The sequence below is a fragment of the Tauraco erythrolophus genome, chromosome 6, assembly GCF_009769465.1.
Source record: "Tauraco erythrolophus isolate bTauEry1 chromosome 6, bTauEry1.pri, whole genome shotgun sequence".
NCBI classification, from domain to species: Eukaryota; Metazoa; Chordata; class Aves; order Musophagiformes; family Musophagidae; genus Tauraco; species Tauraco erythrolophus.
Genome location: NC_141470.1, coordinates 8178594 through 8194034, shown reverse-complemented (window position 1 = coordinate 8194034; position 15441 = coordinate 8178594). Strand labels below are relative to the sequence as shown.

General features: G+C 44.1%; 1 protein-coding gene across 1 annotated transcript in view; it reads right to left on the bottom strand.

Moving 5' to 3' along the window:
- TSPAN4 (tetraspanin 4) overlaps positions 1 to 12325 on the bottom strand; it is a 409182-nt gene extending 396857 nt beyond the window's left edge. Inside the window, exon 1 of the mRNA XM_086613432.1 lies at positions 12228 to 12325. Within this exon, the coding sequence (XP_086469558.1) occupies positions 12228 to 12325 (98 nt within the window). The remainder of the gene's footprint in view (positions 1 to 12227) is intronic.
- Positions 12326 to 15441: the final 3116 nt, after the last annotated feature.

The following is a 15441-nucleotide window of genomic DNA, read 5'->3' as shown; positions in this document are numbered from 1 at the left end:
TGAGAGTGAACATGCAATGGCAAGAGACATAAGGCATGCTGGGCATGCAGAGGAAAGTCCAGGTAGAGAGTGCCTACAGAACAGCACCCTGTAACTTATGATCCACCAGCATCCCAAGAAATAAGCTTTGTTGCTCCCAGGGTACAACGCACAGAAAGCACTCAGAAAAGAGCGCAAGCTTGTGGCTCCTATGCAGGGAGAACATCATGGCAAGGGAGAGGAAAATTGATAGGTATTTCTAATAATTCAAGTTTCTGAGACTGACAAATGCCAACAAAGCAAGCTCAGCTGGCGGACACAGTTTAATGCAACAAATACCCACAAATGAAAAGCATCTTCTGCTGGGAGTGGTAAAATTGCACAAAGTGATGCTGTACAGGGAAAAGTAAAGCTGTAGCTCTACTTAAATGCACAGCAACATTCAAACCCATAAACAGCCAAGAGTTTAGTTTTACCTACAGAAGCAGCAGTAAGGTCAGTGCTGTAGACAAACCTTTCCAAAAATACCACCCCCTTCCTTTTCCATTGCAGATTTACCACTATAGTGGATAATGAATTACACCACTGTTCTGTGCCACAAGATTTTTGCTAGCATATACATCTCCTTAGCATTAAGTTTGGAACTACAAATGGATTTTAGTTAAGCACAATGCAATCAGCCACACTGTAAACTGCCTAGGGTTAAAAAGCCAACCCCTACAAAAGAAAAATAAGACCCTTCCTGGCCACAGACAACCAGGACTGCAGTTTATCTACCCACTTGAAAGACATTTGGTCTGCAGACTAACTGTGCCTGGTTTGCCACAGCATAACTCCTAGGTTTTGTTGGGTTTGTTTTTGTTTTTGTTTTAAATCTTGCTATTTCAGGTGCCTAATGCCACTAATTTCCAGATGGTCTAGAAATCCAGCACAACAGAAAGCAGGTTGCGTCCCTGTTATGTGCAGGAGTGTTCCTGTCTGATATTTCACTGTCACATAAATCAAGCAGGCCCCAAAGGAGAATCAGCAATGCATTCCTTAAACATCGCTTTATTTCAGTTTTTCTAAAACAAAGAACTAAGGAAGTACATATCAAATATTTCTTGAGAAGAGAAAGCTGCCTGATGATTTTTAGATATTTTTTTTTTCCTAAACTTGACAAATACCAGAAGCAACATCACCTTTTAAGGCAAAAGGCAACTGAAAGTTAAATCCTTCTTTTAAGACACAGTGACTCATAACAGCAAAGATTCTTCCTAGAAAAACAAATTCAATCATGAACCAAGAAGAAGCTAGAAGCCTTAGTAATAACAATACACATGAATCCTTCTTTCTCCATGACTTTTGTGGACTGGTGTTGGCTGGTTCTGCAGGTGTTCTTGGCTACCCTGAAAAGAAAACAAGCTGGACAGACTACTGGCTTGACTCAGTCTTACCATTCATTTGCATCCCTAGAGTGTGCCGTGCAGTAAACACGAGCACAGATGCACAGGAACACATTTCCTGCCTTATCTTTTCTATAGGAATGCAGGAGGAAGTAGGTACCTGAAGTTGTAGCTACACTGCAGTCACACGTGCTTTCAACACAGTCGACAGCCAGGTCAAGAGAGAGAATCATGGAATCATAGAATGGTTAGGGCTGGAAGATAAGGCAGAGAAGACGCAGAAGTTCGCACACAGCACTGCCACCAGTGAGCCCGGGTAGTCATGCACAACCCAGTACCGACGGATCTTTGGCACGCGTGTTAAACAACATTCATGCAAGCCAGGTCACATGCAGCTATTCAGGCTGCAATCCTGCCTCCTGACACAGAGGTGGTTGCTGCCGTCAAAAATGGCAGCATTACACTAATGAGAGGATGTGACCTCAGCAGGCTGCATCTAAATCTACTCTTCAAGTCTTGAAGACATCCAAAATACTCCTCTTCAATTATCATGGTCATCGCACAGATTTTCCCTCGACCGGTCCAACACGTGAGCCCAGGCAACTACACTTTCGGCAAAGAAGGTGCTAGCACCACCAGCAGAGAGACCAGAGCTCCACTTTCCTCTCCACAAATGACCTGCTGTATAACCCCAGGCAAAACATTTTGTCTACTTGTGTTCCACTTCCATTCTCAGGTTGACTATTACTTTTTTTGGTATCTTCTTTCGGCTAGAGACCACCTTTTACAAGATGTTTATGTCTATTTATCATGTGTTGCTGAGCACAACGGGGCCCCTAAGCATTAACTTCAATAACAGCAGGAATGTCAGCTGCAGTGTAACTCCGATTAGTGCTACAAGGCTCCCCTCAAACCCAGCTGCACCAGACATTCTGCTCCAGAGGCCTGTGTTTAATCTTTCTGTCCTGGCTTGTGTCAAGCGCATCTTGGCTTGTGTCAAGCGCATCTTGGCTTGTGTCAAATACTTTGTGGCTCCCTGGCCTGCACCACACAACCTGGAGTCCATCTAGAGAGAAGTGTCTGACAACTCGAAACCACTTAGGACACTTTTTCAGGCTGACTTCTCAGGTTGTTAAGGGGGGAAACTACAGCTTAGCAAGAGAGGGTGAATTGAGTCTTAAAGAGTAAATTCAAACTGTCAGAATAAAGATCTGTCACAGACAGCTCAGCTTCCCAGGAACTTGGACACTCCAAGCTAGACAACAGTCCTGCTCTCTGATTTTTCTTCCTTTTAAACACCTGTACTTGCCCTCCCCACTCTTGCATTCTTCCCTGGGCATTGCTGTCAGAGGCAGAGATCAAAGCAACTTTTTGCTGTGACCCAGGACAGCTGTTCCTTTGGGCTTATATTTCTCTGCATATTGGCCAAGGAGTCTAGTTTCTATATGTAGGACATCTCTCAGTGCCCTAGTATTGTCCAGAACTTGCTGCTGCTTCACAGAATCATAGAGTGATTTGGGTTGGAAGGGACCTCAAAGATCATCTAGTTCCAACGCCTCTGCCATGGGTAGGGACACTTTCCACTAGATCAGGTTGCCCAAAGCCTCATCCAACCTGGCCTTGAACACTTCCAGGGATGGGGCATCCACAACTTCTCTGGGCAACCTGTTCCAGTGCCTCACCACCAAATGCTTCACCATTCAGTAAAGAATTTCTTCCTTAGACCTAATCTAACTGTACCCTCTTTCAGTTCAAAATCATTACCCCTTGTCCTATCACTACACACCCTGATAAACAGTTCCTCTTCACCTTCCCTGTAGGCCCCCTTTAAGTACTGAAAGGCTACTCTAAGGTCTCCCCAGAGCCTTCTCCAGGCTGAAAGCCTCAACTCTCTCAGCCTGTCTTCAGAGCAGAGGTGCTCCAGTCCTTGGATCATCTTTGTGGCCCTCCTCTAGACCCGCTCCAGTAGCTCCATGTCCTTCTTATGTTGGAGGCCGCAGAGCTGAACGCAGCACTGCAGGCGGGGTCTCACGAGAGCAGAGTAGAGGGGCAGAATCACTTCCCTTGACCTGCTGGCCATGCTTCTTTCGCAGCCCAGGATACGGTTGGCTTTCTGGGCTGCCAGCACACATTGCCGGCTCATGTTGAGCTTCTCATCAACCAACACTCCCAAGTCCTTTTCCTCAGGTCTTCTCCCAATCCAGTCTCCAACAAGCCTGTATTTGTGCTTGGGATTGCCCCGACCCACGTGCAGGACCTTGCTTTTGGCCTTGTTGAACTTCATGAGGTTTTCCCAGGCTCACCTCTCCAGCCTTTCCCTGACTGGCATCCCTTCCCTCCAGTGTGCCCACAACACCGCACAGCTTGGTGTAATCTGTTAACTTGCTGGGGGTGCACTCAATCCCACTGTCCATGTCCCTGACTAAGATGTTAAATAATACTGGTCTCACTAAGGACTCCTCAGGGCATCACTTGTCACTGATCTCCACCCAGACACTGAGCCATTGAGCACTAGTCTCTGAATGTGATCATCCAGCCAATTCCTTATCCACCAAATGGTCCACTCATCAAATCCACATCTCTCCAGTTTAGGGACAAGGATGTCGTGTGGGACAGCGTCAAATGCTTTGCACAAGTCCAGGCAGATGGTGTCAGTTGCTTTTCCCTTATCCACCAATGCTGTAATCCCATCACAGAAGGCCACGAGATTTGTCAGGCACAATTTGCCCTTAGTGAAGCCATGCTGGCTGTCACCAGTCATCTCTCATTTTCCATGTGCCTTTGCACAGTTTCCAGGAGGATCTGCTCCATCATCTTGTCAGGCACAGAGGTGAGACTTACTGGACTGTTGAAAGTCAAAGAGTGAACTTGGCAGTTAGGAGACACTTAGTACCATGATGTGCGAAAATGACTGAAATTGGAGGGGAATGGAAGAACATTGTTCCCTAGAATTCAGCTAATATTAGAGCAGCTCTGACATGAAACACAGCTGCTGCTCCCAGGAACAAACAAGGCCTCAGTATCCTTGAAATGGGGAGTAGAGTGATACGAAGGTATCATGGCTCATCCCTGTTATCGAGGACAAGAAACAACGAACAAGGCCTAAGCAATACCCTTGAAATGGGGAGTAGAGTGGTACGGAGGTATCACGGCTCATCCCTGTTATCAGGGATGAGAGGCGCCTGGTAAAGATAACCATAAAAATGCCATCAAGGGAAGTGAATCACAACCGCTGCCTCAGCAGTGATGGCGAAATTGTGTCCTTCAGCTACTAAGTCACACCTCCACCCGCCTCCGAGCTGCGACCACCCCTCAAACGAGCAATTTACCCCAATCCTAATTTGTGAACACCCCTCATGAGAGAAATTTACACCAACCCTAATAAAAGTTATGTATGACTAGAGTCACTCGAGCTCCACCTAAAAGATATGAAAAAGGTATAAAATAGCAGCAAACAAAAGGGATGTTAGGGAGAAGCCCCCCCCATCGGAACGTCTGGGATCAGTCGACGGGCTGAACCTCTCTTCTCCCCCCCATAGGGACGCCTATTGGGTAAGAGCTCTGTGTTACGCGTGCTTAGTTACTAACACCTTGCTAGCTATTTAGTATTATCACTGATCAGTAATTGTTTTATATTATCACTGCAGTATTTCAGTTAAAGTTGTTTTTGTAGTCAGTCACTATCACCGGCTATCCTCGAACCTGTATTCTGTCACAAATAAAATACATATGCATGTTTCCGGAAACTTTTGAATTATTATAAGGAGTTGGCCCATAGTACTACTAGTGACGATCCCTAATAAGTGGGCGAACCACGCTCCAATTCACTGAGCTGCCAAGAGAAGGCAGGGGGAGTCGGACCCAAGGGTCTCGCCTGACTTGGGAGCTGGTATACTGGCCAAATTACCTCCTGTTCGTCTATTAGTGACGGATCCCACGATAAGCCAGACGAACAACCCTCCGATTCACTGAGCTGCCAAGGGAAGGCAGGGGGAGTCGGACCCAAGGGTCTCGCCTGACTTGGGAGCTAATAGACTGGTCTTTTGACCTCAAAACGTGACACATGATGTGCTAATATTGCCTGAGTTTTCATTTTTCTGAGCCCTGTCAATAAATGTGTTTTTTTTCTTCCCTCTCAAGCCAGAAAATAGCTTCACCCTCCCTATTTTGAGGCAAGACCCATAACATGATAACCACCGAGCTGCACCCATTTGGGCAGCAATCCCAAGAAACAGAACCATTATCAACAGAGACATCATCAATGGCATTCAATGGTGACCCTAAAAAGGAGAGAAGGCTTTGCTGCATGCACTTTCCCATAAGGCATTATAACATGATCTCCTTTTGGCAGTGCTCACTTAGACATGCAGGGCTAGATACTACCAGGGACAGCAAAGAGCAGGGAACTGCCCCAATTTCTGTCAGAACAGCACACAGGACATACACATGTAGAACTGCTCAACTTCCCCATCTTGAAAAGAAGACACAGAAATTCCTTGCACCACACAGATTAGGTACAGCCACCTCCACCAGTGGCAAGGGGCGTTTTTCAGTCTCTGCTCTGCTTTCAACTACTGCAACTGTATCAGGAAATTTACTGACTGCCTGTACTCTTGCATGAGCAGACAGTGCCCTTAACAAGGAAAAAAAGCTATTCTGTGAAGTCCTACTAAACACAAGAGGCCATGGAAATTATATTTTAAAGCAGATATGATCATTGCTTACTCCTGTTTTTAAGAGAAAAATACCAAAAAGAAATGTCAGCAAGTTTCATCTCTGCATCACCACCCACAAGTCTCCCACCCATTCCTCCTTTTTTTTTTTTTTCCCCCCTCTTTAATTAAGGTAACGTATTTCTTGCCCACATGCTCTTCCCTCAAACAAAACTCCACTTGACAGCTGGGAATCATTCTGCTTATTTGAAATCTCTTCCTTCAATTCCTATTGCTTGATGCAAGATGCCTCCTTGCCCTCAGAAAAGACTACAACTCCTCTGCTGTGCCCATACCCATCACCATGTACTCAAAACCCAGCAAAGCCATCAGACAGGCTATCTCCAGCTGATACCTCTGCAAGTTTCAATACCCGAATTACCCTCTTGGATTGCCCTATGGTTTTTATATATACAGAAAAAATACATATTAAGAAAACATAGGGGAATATATAAATAGATGCTCCCTTCCCACTCCTATTTTAGGGTTTCCTGAACTCTACGCTATTCTTATCCTCCTTACATCAGCATTAACCCTGACAGCCATATTCCTGCAACACCTGCTTCACTCTTGTCTCTAAAAACCCCTGGATTTATTGTACTCTTTGGAGTTATTTTTTACAAAGTCCAGGACGTGGGACTGTAGCACACCTGCATATCAGCTCTTAAACTGATGAGCACACGTAACTTCCATTAGAGTTAGTGTGAACAGCAGAACATCACTCGAGCACTCTGCCCTAAATATCCACTTGCACTCTGCATCCCTCGTGTGAACTCTACTGCAAACCTATTATCTTCTGAAAAGGACCACCTTCTCTCGGCTTTGTCCAACACCACGAAAAGCTCACAAGTAAACACTCAATCCAATAAAGCTCCAGCTCATAGCTGCTTCCCCTATACCAAGAAATGGTACAGAGCTGCAAATGTTGCCGATGAACTGTGATCCTGTGTGCTTGAGACCCACGTACAACTTACAACTAAAGAAATCTCTCCTCTGCCCAAGATTAAGGCTCCAGGGAATATTTTTTCACCTTTGCTTTACCAAGGTACAGTTACAAAACCAAGTAACTAGACAAGTGGTTTTGTTTACTCAGAAGCAACCGACTCAGTGCAGCTACATGGCTGGCAGACTGTAAGGTATCTGACCTCTTTCTACTCTATCGTATGTATTACTGTAACACTGGACATTTTCCAGTACTGTGTTAAGCCACATCACCATCTGTCACGTGTTGTTTAAACTTCTATCAGCATTCCAGAGAGAATTACATGGCCTGGAGTATTCACTTGACAGGGTTTTGTTAAATATTTGCATCCTCTGTTTCTGTTTGCAAAGGCATCTGTGCTCAGCACTTAGCACTGAAAGCTGCAGGATCTGTGATCCTCCTTTGGCTGTTCCCATGTCTCAGCCTGACCGTGAGAAAGTTCTCTCTTCTCCTACAGAGGAGCTTTCACTTTTATGACTTTTACTCCCAAATACAGCGCAGAAAGATGAGGCTTTAAGTCCTTATGTACCCTGGGCACTCGAGGTGGAATCAACGACGTGAGCAACCCATCCTTTGAGTAGGATGAGACTGTCACAGTGCAGCCTGAGAAGGCAGTTACTCCTCAAAGCACGTAAACCTACAAGGGAAACTGAACGTAGCAGACTCCTGAAAGCCTCTCTGCATCAGCCATTACTTTCCATCATTGTCATCTAACTCTCAATGTCTGCCTTTGTATCTAGTGTAATTAGATCCCAAGGAGACGTGTGCTATATTGTTAAATACAGTGGGTTACTTTGAGACCAGAATGTTGAGTTTTAATAATCATGTGAAATCCAGAGCGTTGTGCTAGACAATTTATTTGTGTTTCCAGACATCACGACTCTTCCTTAGGCTTGCACAAGTAGGGCTAAGGAGCTCTGCGAACACCCAGCACTGGACGTACAACCAGAGATACCAGCACCAACCCAAACAGCCCCTTGTGGCACAGAAACCTAACATCAACCACCACAGAAACACGCCGAGGCTCTTTGTGGGACATGTTACATCTCACAGAGACGCACAGGAGCAGCTCCCACAACACCCTTTTGTACCTGCCAGAAGGGAACAGCTGCCTGACGATGGCTGTTCATTCATAATTCAGACACTATTATGACATGCACTAATAATTTAATAGTTTCGATATTAGTAATTAAATCAAAGCGATTAGAAGTCTGAAATATGAAACCTTGATTAAGGTCAGCAGCTTTAAACTTGGTTTCCATTTTCAGCTGTTATGCCTGAAAAAGGGCTGATTCTCCCTGCTTAGTAACTATGAAAACATATAGATGTTTAAATTAAAACATCCCATACACTAAAGCTCAGCATGCAAATTTATTAAGGTGAAAACACCATTCATTTAACTAAGCAGTTATGCAACAAATGATACATTTATTCAAGTTGCAATTTTTGCTATTTTTATATGAATGAATGATGGATTTCCTCTTTACTAAAGTTGCAGTGAGTTTGTTTCTTCATTTATTTGCTTTGTTGGGGGTTTTTGCTTGCTTGTGTAACTTTTACTATAAGTCAAGCTGTCTTTGGAGGAAAATTGAAATCCAATTAAAATCTGTACAAACAGCATTTATTTACTGCCTAAACTGCCCCAAAGTTGATGGCTCACCAGGAGAAGAAAGTAGGTTTATCAAAAAAAACTTTATATTTAAAATTGTTTTTAAAATAGTATTGTCTATAGTGCAAGAAATTAAGGAAACGTGATTGGTTCTAGCAGAACGAAGATAATATCTCACCATCCTTCATTTAGTCCTTCTTCGTTCCCTCCCTGGCACAAGCTATATGAGCATTCTCAACTCCCAACCAGTCCCACAACTTACCTGTCATGAAATTGCTGAAAGACTTAAATGACAAATCCTCTCCCTACACTTGCCGAACAGGCTATTGCTCTCACAGGTTATCCTGGCACTGCAGTGAACTCTTTTTCCAGACAATTAAGCCATTGATTTCCTGTGGTTCAAGCACTTTCATTTTCCTTTAAAGCCCTAGCCGAACCTGCACTGGTAAATATGTTTTAATTTAAGTGCTATTAAATGGTTAGGGAAAGTTTAAATCTTAACCTGATTTGTCCTTACTTCAGACTCACCATTGAAAAGGTTTCTTTTCAGATAATACGTTTGATTTCATAATTTCATACATACAATTATACACACACACAAATATAGACATAGCACTGTTTAAATGCATTGATCCCAATACTCACCCAGTCATTCTTAAAACTGTTCCAGGGCTTTCAGGAACGTATCGTGTTTTTAAAATGACAGGTACTTAGCTCTCAAAATATATTCTCGGTGGACATAGCCAACTATCTCTCACTGTAAGCCTTTAAATAGAGATCATAAGTATCTTTCAAAGGAGGTATTCTGGTTCCCAAGGAGCTGATACATCTCTTACAGTATCACAATATTGCATACAAACCCTCTGTCTTCTTTATAAGCACAAGGAGGACTGTCCTTCCCATGCTGTGATAGGTATGGACCGGAGCTGCTATGAGGAAGGCAACACAGATTCTCTCCACTCTCCAAGCTCTCTCTGAGCAAGGGTAATGCAGCACTGCCAGAGCTGATAGTTTACTAGCTAGATCTGGCTCACACCACACTCTTTCAGAGGATCACCTAATATTGTGGCATGACATTGAGTCACAGCAACACTTCAAGCTGCCCTGAGATCATCCACAACACTTGACATCATGCAGGAAGATAGAAGTGACCTTCTCAAGGAGTCTGCGGCAGAGGTGGGAGATAAGTACCCCCACACTCCCAGTGAGCACCCAGTTCCACAGGGAGCAACCAGCAAGTAAATGCCATCTCACAAGCATGCGCTGAGCCAACACTCAGAAGCATCTGTGGAGGAGTAAGGTAGACAGAAAAATAGGCCAGTGTAGGTAAAGGGAATTTTGGTGGTAACAACAACAGTTTACATGTAATTTAATTTCCTACCTCAATCAATCAAGTGAAACACTGTATGTTCTCTAGTGCTGTAATTTCTGCAAAGTACTCGCTCTTTTTTTTCTTCTTCTTTTAAAGATTTTTAGCTTTTCCTTTACAGCTAGTGACTTAAAATTACTATTATTTCAGTTTTGTTGCTTTGGATACACCAAGACACATGTTTTGCTCCCAGAAAAATCTCTGAGGCAGCAAACTACATCATTCAAGTTTTACCATGGTATTTCCAAGGAGAAGACACACCAATCCTATCTTTGCCCTTGGTGGTAACTTCATAGAGTTAAAACAACACATACCCAATTTTGAGGCAAGTCTAGATCTTTCGGTCTCCTAAACCAACCATCCAAAACACACAAACCGAGTAAGTTTTCCATCTTGTGTTGTAGCAGCTCCCCCTGCTCTGATCCTCCATATGGCCACAGAGTACCTCGATCCGGCCACCGGCCCCAGCGCTGGCAGAGCAAGGTAGCATCGGCTGCGAGCACATCAGCCAGCTATTATAAAATAAGACACTCTTTTGCTGGGCCAGGATTGCTGCAGCTACAGTAGACACTCTGTGGTGAATGAAGAGCTTCTGCGCAGGAATTTAAGAGCGCTGCTGTTTGGCAACAGCGTGAGCGCGGGATGCGACCTAGGCAGTGGGTGAAGTAAAGCACAACTCAATCAGATCTACCCGGGCCAGGGCAGCAGCACCCACATTGTCTGAACAGTTCTTCCCTTTGACAAGTGTTGCTCTAAGCACCTTTCCAACAGTCTTAACTGCTGGATTTCCCCACAGACTCACAAGCCCATGTTCCCGTCTATCGGGGGGGGGGGGGGGGGCTCATGTTCTGTTTGCTTCCAGTCAAACCCCTTCAGACACACACTCACCCCCCTCTTGTCATGAAACATCCCCAGGACTTCACAACCTTCTGCCCCTACCCTTCTCAACTCCTGCAAAAATCTGGGTGCCCTGGGTAACACTCCCAAGCACATAGTCCCAGTGATGAGATGAGAGGCTCATCATAGGACAACTGCACAGAACACATTGGACACTTATTTGTGGTCCATACAGGAGTCAAATTATCACTTTTCAAGCAGAATCAATAACAGTTTCCAACCCGCACTTATTTGCAAAGTTTAGAAAGCAGTATAAAAGCACCTAAACCAGTATCTACATATCTATGCCAAAGATACTAAACAATTATACACATTGCTGGTACCTCCCTCTGGAGAAGGATTTAAGAAATTCCTTTAATGGGCTTGTTAGTACGACTAGGCCTCAGGAAAACTAAATGCATCTCGTGAAAAAATAAAATTGCTTTCTGTGTTTGCTTTTAAGTCCCACTGTAGAAACGCAGCCTGGCTTAAACCACTACAAATATTTTGGAATATTTTACACTCAGTTAAGAGACTCTAAATGGCTTTGGAATCAACATCTTTAAATTATTCACAGATTTTTGAAAGTTTTGTGACGAGTCAGTTACAGTAATGCCAGATCACACCATGTTAGTTAAAGCCAACTTGACAGCAGATGCAGTTTTTTACCTCCTCTCCAGATCCCTGTTACACAGGCAAAGCAGTTATCAATGGGACTCCAGTCTTCACTTCTCCGCCCTTCAGTTCTCACACACAATAGAGAGAACATTCCAACTAATTGGTCCATCTTGAGACCAAAATCTGCCCTTTGATAGCAGAAGGCATCTCTCACAACACCTATTTACTATGCCCAGCTCAGGAAATTTCTGGTTTTGTTTGGGCCAGACTGGGCAGTACACCACACAAATAATTACATGCTTATACTTTTTAAAAATGGGGGAAAACAGGAAAAGACACATATATCATATATATAAAATTATGAAAGAAAAAATTCAAAGCTCCATACAAGTCTATGGCAACATAGAGAGCTCATCTTGGACCTTCAGAAATTTACAGAAGACAAAAAAACATCCATCCCCAGGAAATTCCAAATTTAAAGCATTTCACTTTGATTGTCCTTCTGTCTTGCACTTTGCTACAATCTCGCAAGAGTTGGTCAAGTAGATAAAATGCTACAGGTGGAGATTAAACTTGCAGAGGTAACGGCTGTTCACTGGCCACTGGTATTCTAACAGCGTTATGGCTAACCAGAATATTTCTTGTTGGAACCACACCAGGCCCGTAAGTCAATAACAACTGTAATGTCTTTCTTTACCTCTCCCCAGCAGTTTCTGCCATCTGCCTCTGCTCTTCCATCTCATCTTCAGCCTGGCACAGTCTAAAACTACTCTCTAGTTTATACTTCATACGCATGTTGTTATTCACTTTGCACAGCTAGCGCTGTACTCTCTTGCAAACACAATGCTTGCCTGATGCCCATCCGTCACAACTAGCACGCATTACTCTAATGAAGACAAAATGCCTCTCAATCCAGACCCAAGCAAGCAGATCCCCTATGGAAACGCCTGCTCACACAGCACTAAGCACCACTGATGCACTGGGGTTGTCTGAGGCCCATGAGTTAGCTGGTCTCTGCCCCGAGCACAGATGGCCAACCAAAGCACATATTTAATTCTGAACTATGAGAAATGCTGCTGTTGCTACCTACAGTGAGATTATACTTAAGAAATATGCTGTGGCTGTATGAAACTCTGTATCCCTTAAGATGTAAGTAAACTCCTGCCATGAAGATAACGTCCTCTTGCTTCTGGTCTGCTTTGACATTAGGCAGTCCATGGGAGATAAGGCAGATGGATGATACCTCACAGCTGGATGGGAACAAGAGCTGAAAGTCAGCCACGGGAAGTCAAGGAAAGTCTGGAACTGGCTGGAAGAAAGCAATTCCTCATTACGGGCAGGCTGTGAAGTATAAGCCAATAAAAGTTGCTCATGTTCTAGAGAGCAGGAGAGAAGCTTAAGAAACAACACCGAAACTTAGAAATACAAGTTGTTTCTTGTACCTGGTCCATGCTTTCCATGATATGCCAATGCCATAATATTCCCAACATTACACCAGGTACACAATTTTATCTCCAGTCAATGCAAATCCAGTTAGCAGATACACACTCTCTCCTTTCTATAATTTAATCTCTCAATGTAGGTGACTCACATCAACTATTACCTGTTCCCACTTCCACTTCCCTGTAAATATGACGAAGACACCCACAATTAAATGAAGTTCCTGATACAAGGAACTGGTGATATTTCTTCATCACATAAACATACACACAGCTGTGTCCTCCCTGCACCCCTCCACCCAGAAGGAAATTCAACCACTGGGGGAGGTGAGGAAGAAGAGTGTGGGAAAACAGGAGGATGCGACTCAAACAACTTCAATGCCACCCTCCTTAAGCACAGATTACCTTGGAGATTCATCCAGTCTGGTGCCAATCCAGAACATTAACAAAGCTAGCATCAACCTCAAGCTTCCTCTCAGCCCTTCACAGCCCTGCCATGCTCGCTAGGACGCAGGTTCTCAGGTGAAATGCATGAAACTACTCCCAGTTTCATGAAGCAAGGCTAGTTTATACTGACTAGTGATGTGGCTCAACATATCCAAGGAACTGATGCACTCATTAGTTATCCTAAACAGCAGGATATTACAGTAAATTATGACAGCTGCTATGTCTAGCTTTTCAAAACTCTTCTCTACGCCTTTAAATACAGCTAGCACTGGAGATGTCTTTTACTAGGAAAAAACATCTGTAGACCAGCACCTTGTACAGAGTCCAGCAGTCTCTAACAGTGTTACTTGTCAGCATTTACAAAGCAGCAACAGACATGGCGTAAAGGTTTTTACAAAGGCCAATCCACACGTACTGCTTTCAGTAAAAGTAAACTCAAAAGCACTCTCCTCATCATCCTCAAAGTAAAGCCTGACATTCTCTCTCCCTCCCTCCCTCCTCTACGAACCAGCCAGTACTCCTTTCTGCCTTTACAATGTTGCGTTTCTCTCACTTTTTAAAAGCATAGCCTGAATTCCCGAGGAAATGAAAAAAAATTTCCTACTCCTTCTGAAATATCTCAAATTCTAAATATGTAAAGATATTCTCTTATGCCCCTCTACGCTAATAGCTCTTTACCATCCTCAGTGTGTCACTCCATCTCCCCGCATCTTCCAGTCTCCCCCATGCCCTTGCTGCTGTGCTTACCGCAGAGCAGTCGGCACACGGGAGCAGACAGGACAGGATAGCACAGCCAAGGCCCTTTCACTCCCTGTACATTTGTGCAACGTGTTCTGTCCCTGCTCCGCAGGAATCACAATTCAAACAGATGAGGCTGGGAGAAGAGAAAAACAATTTACCTCATTTATAGGTTTTTTAGGAGACTAAGAATCTTGCCTGTGATCACACAAGGAAGTTTATGGCAGAAGTAAGAACTGAACTCATACATCTTCATTCATTAGTATGACTCCAACCACATCTTTCCTTTCAAGAGCAATGCGTCCAGTCATTTCTCACCGTAAGAGGTCAGGAAGGACTTCGGCTGCAGACACTCACTCTCCCTCACTCGAGGAGAAATGATCATGTTTTCCTGGACTTCATGACTTGAATGCACAGGAAAATGTCACCTGCATAAACAGTTACAGTTCTAGCTGCATCAAATGAGGTATGTCCTGCTCACATTAATGGTAACAGTTCCCTGGAGTACTGTAAGAAATTCCCGCACAAAAAGACTCCAGTGGAGTCCCTGACTAATTTGCCTGACTTTGCCTTGTGAACTGATGGATTTGAGTTGTATATCAATACATGGAACCTTAGCTACATGTAAGAAAGAGGATTAGTGAAAATAATTCCTACAGACCCATTCCTCTTGGAAACTCCTTCGATCGTGTCTGCAAGATAAAATAAACCCACAGTCTACAGGTCCTGGGGAGAAGAAAATAAACCAACCAACCAGGGAGTGGGGATGGGTGAGTGGGAAAAGAATACAGCAAAACAAGCTGAGAAAGCCCTGCATTTATGCCCTCATGGAAGCTACCTGAAGGAAGCCCGGGGCTGACACCTTTTTGAGAAAAAGAAGAAGAAAGAAAAGAACAGGAAAGAAGCCCGGAAGAAGAACAGGAGACCGAAGCCCGCTGCCACTTTGTTATATAATGCTCATGAAACACAGCAGGGGCTGGTCTCACCAGCTTGAGACAGCTCTTCCCATCCTCTGCTCTCACAGCACAGAAACAACTCCATGACACCAGTGCAATGGTTCATGCCTCCACACTCCAATCCCCACTGTGGCAGCACTGGATACTCCAAAGGAATAAATCCCGAGCTACAAAAGCTACAGTTGCAAGGCAGCATGCTACAAGGCAGAGGAAGTGATTCTAATTACAGCTCTGATCCCTTCAATCCTGCTCTTGCGAGAAAGTCAAGTTTAAGGAATCTGCTTCACCGGTCGTGCCTTTGCCACGGTACACAAAAGCACCTCACTTTTTA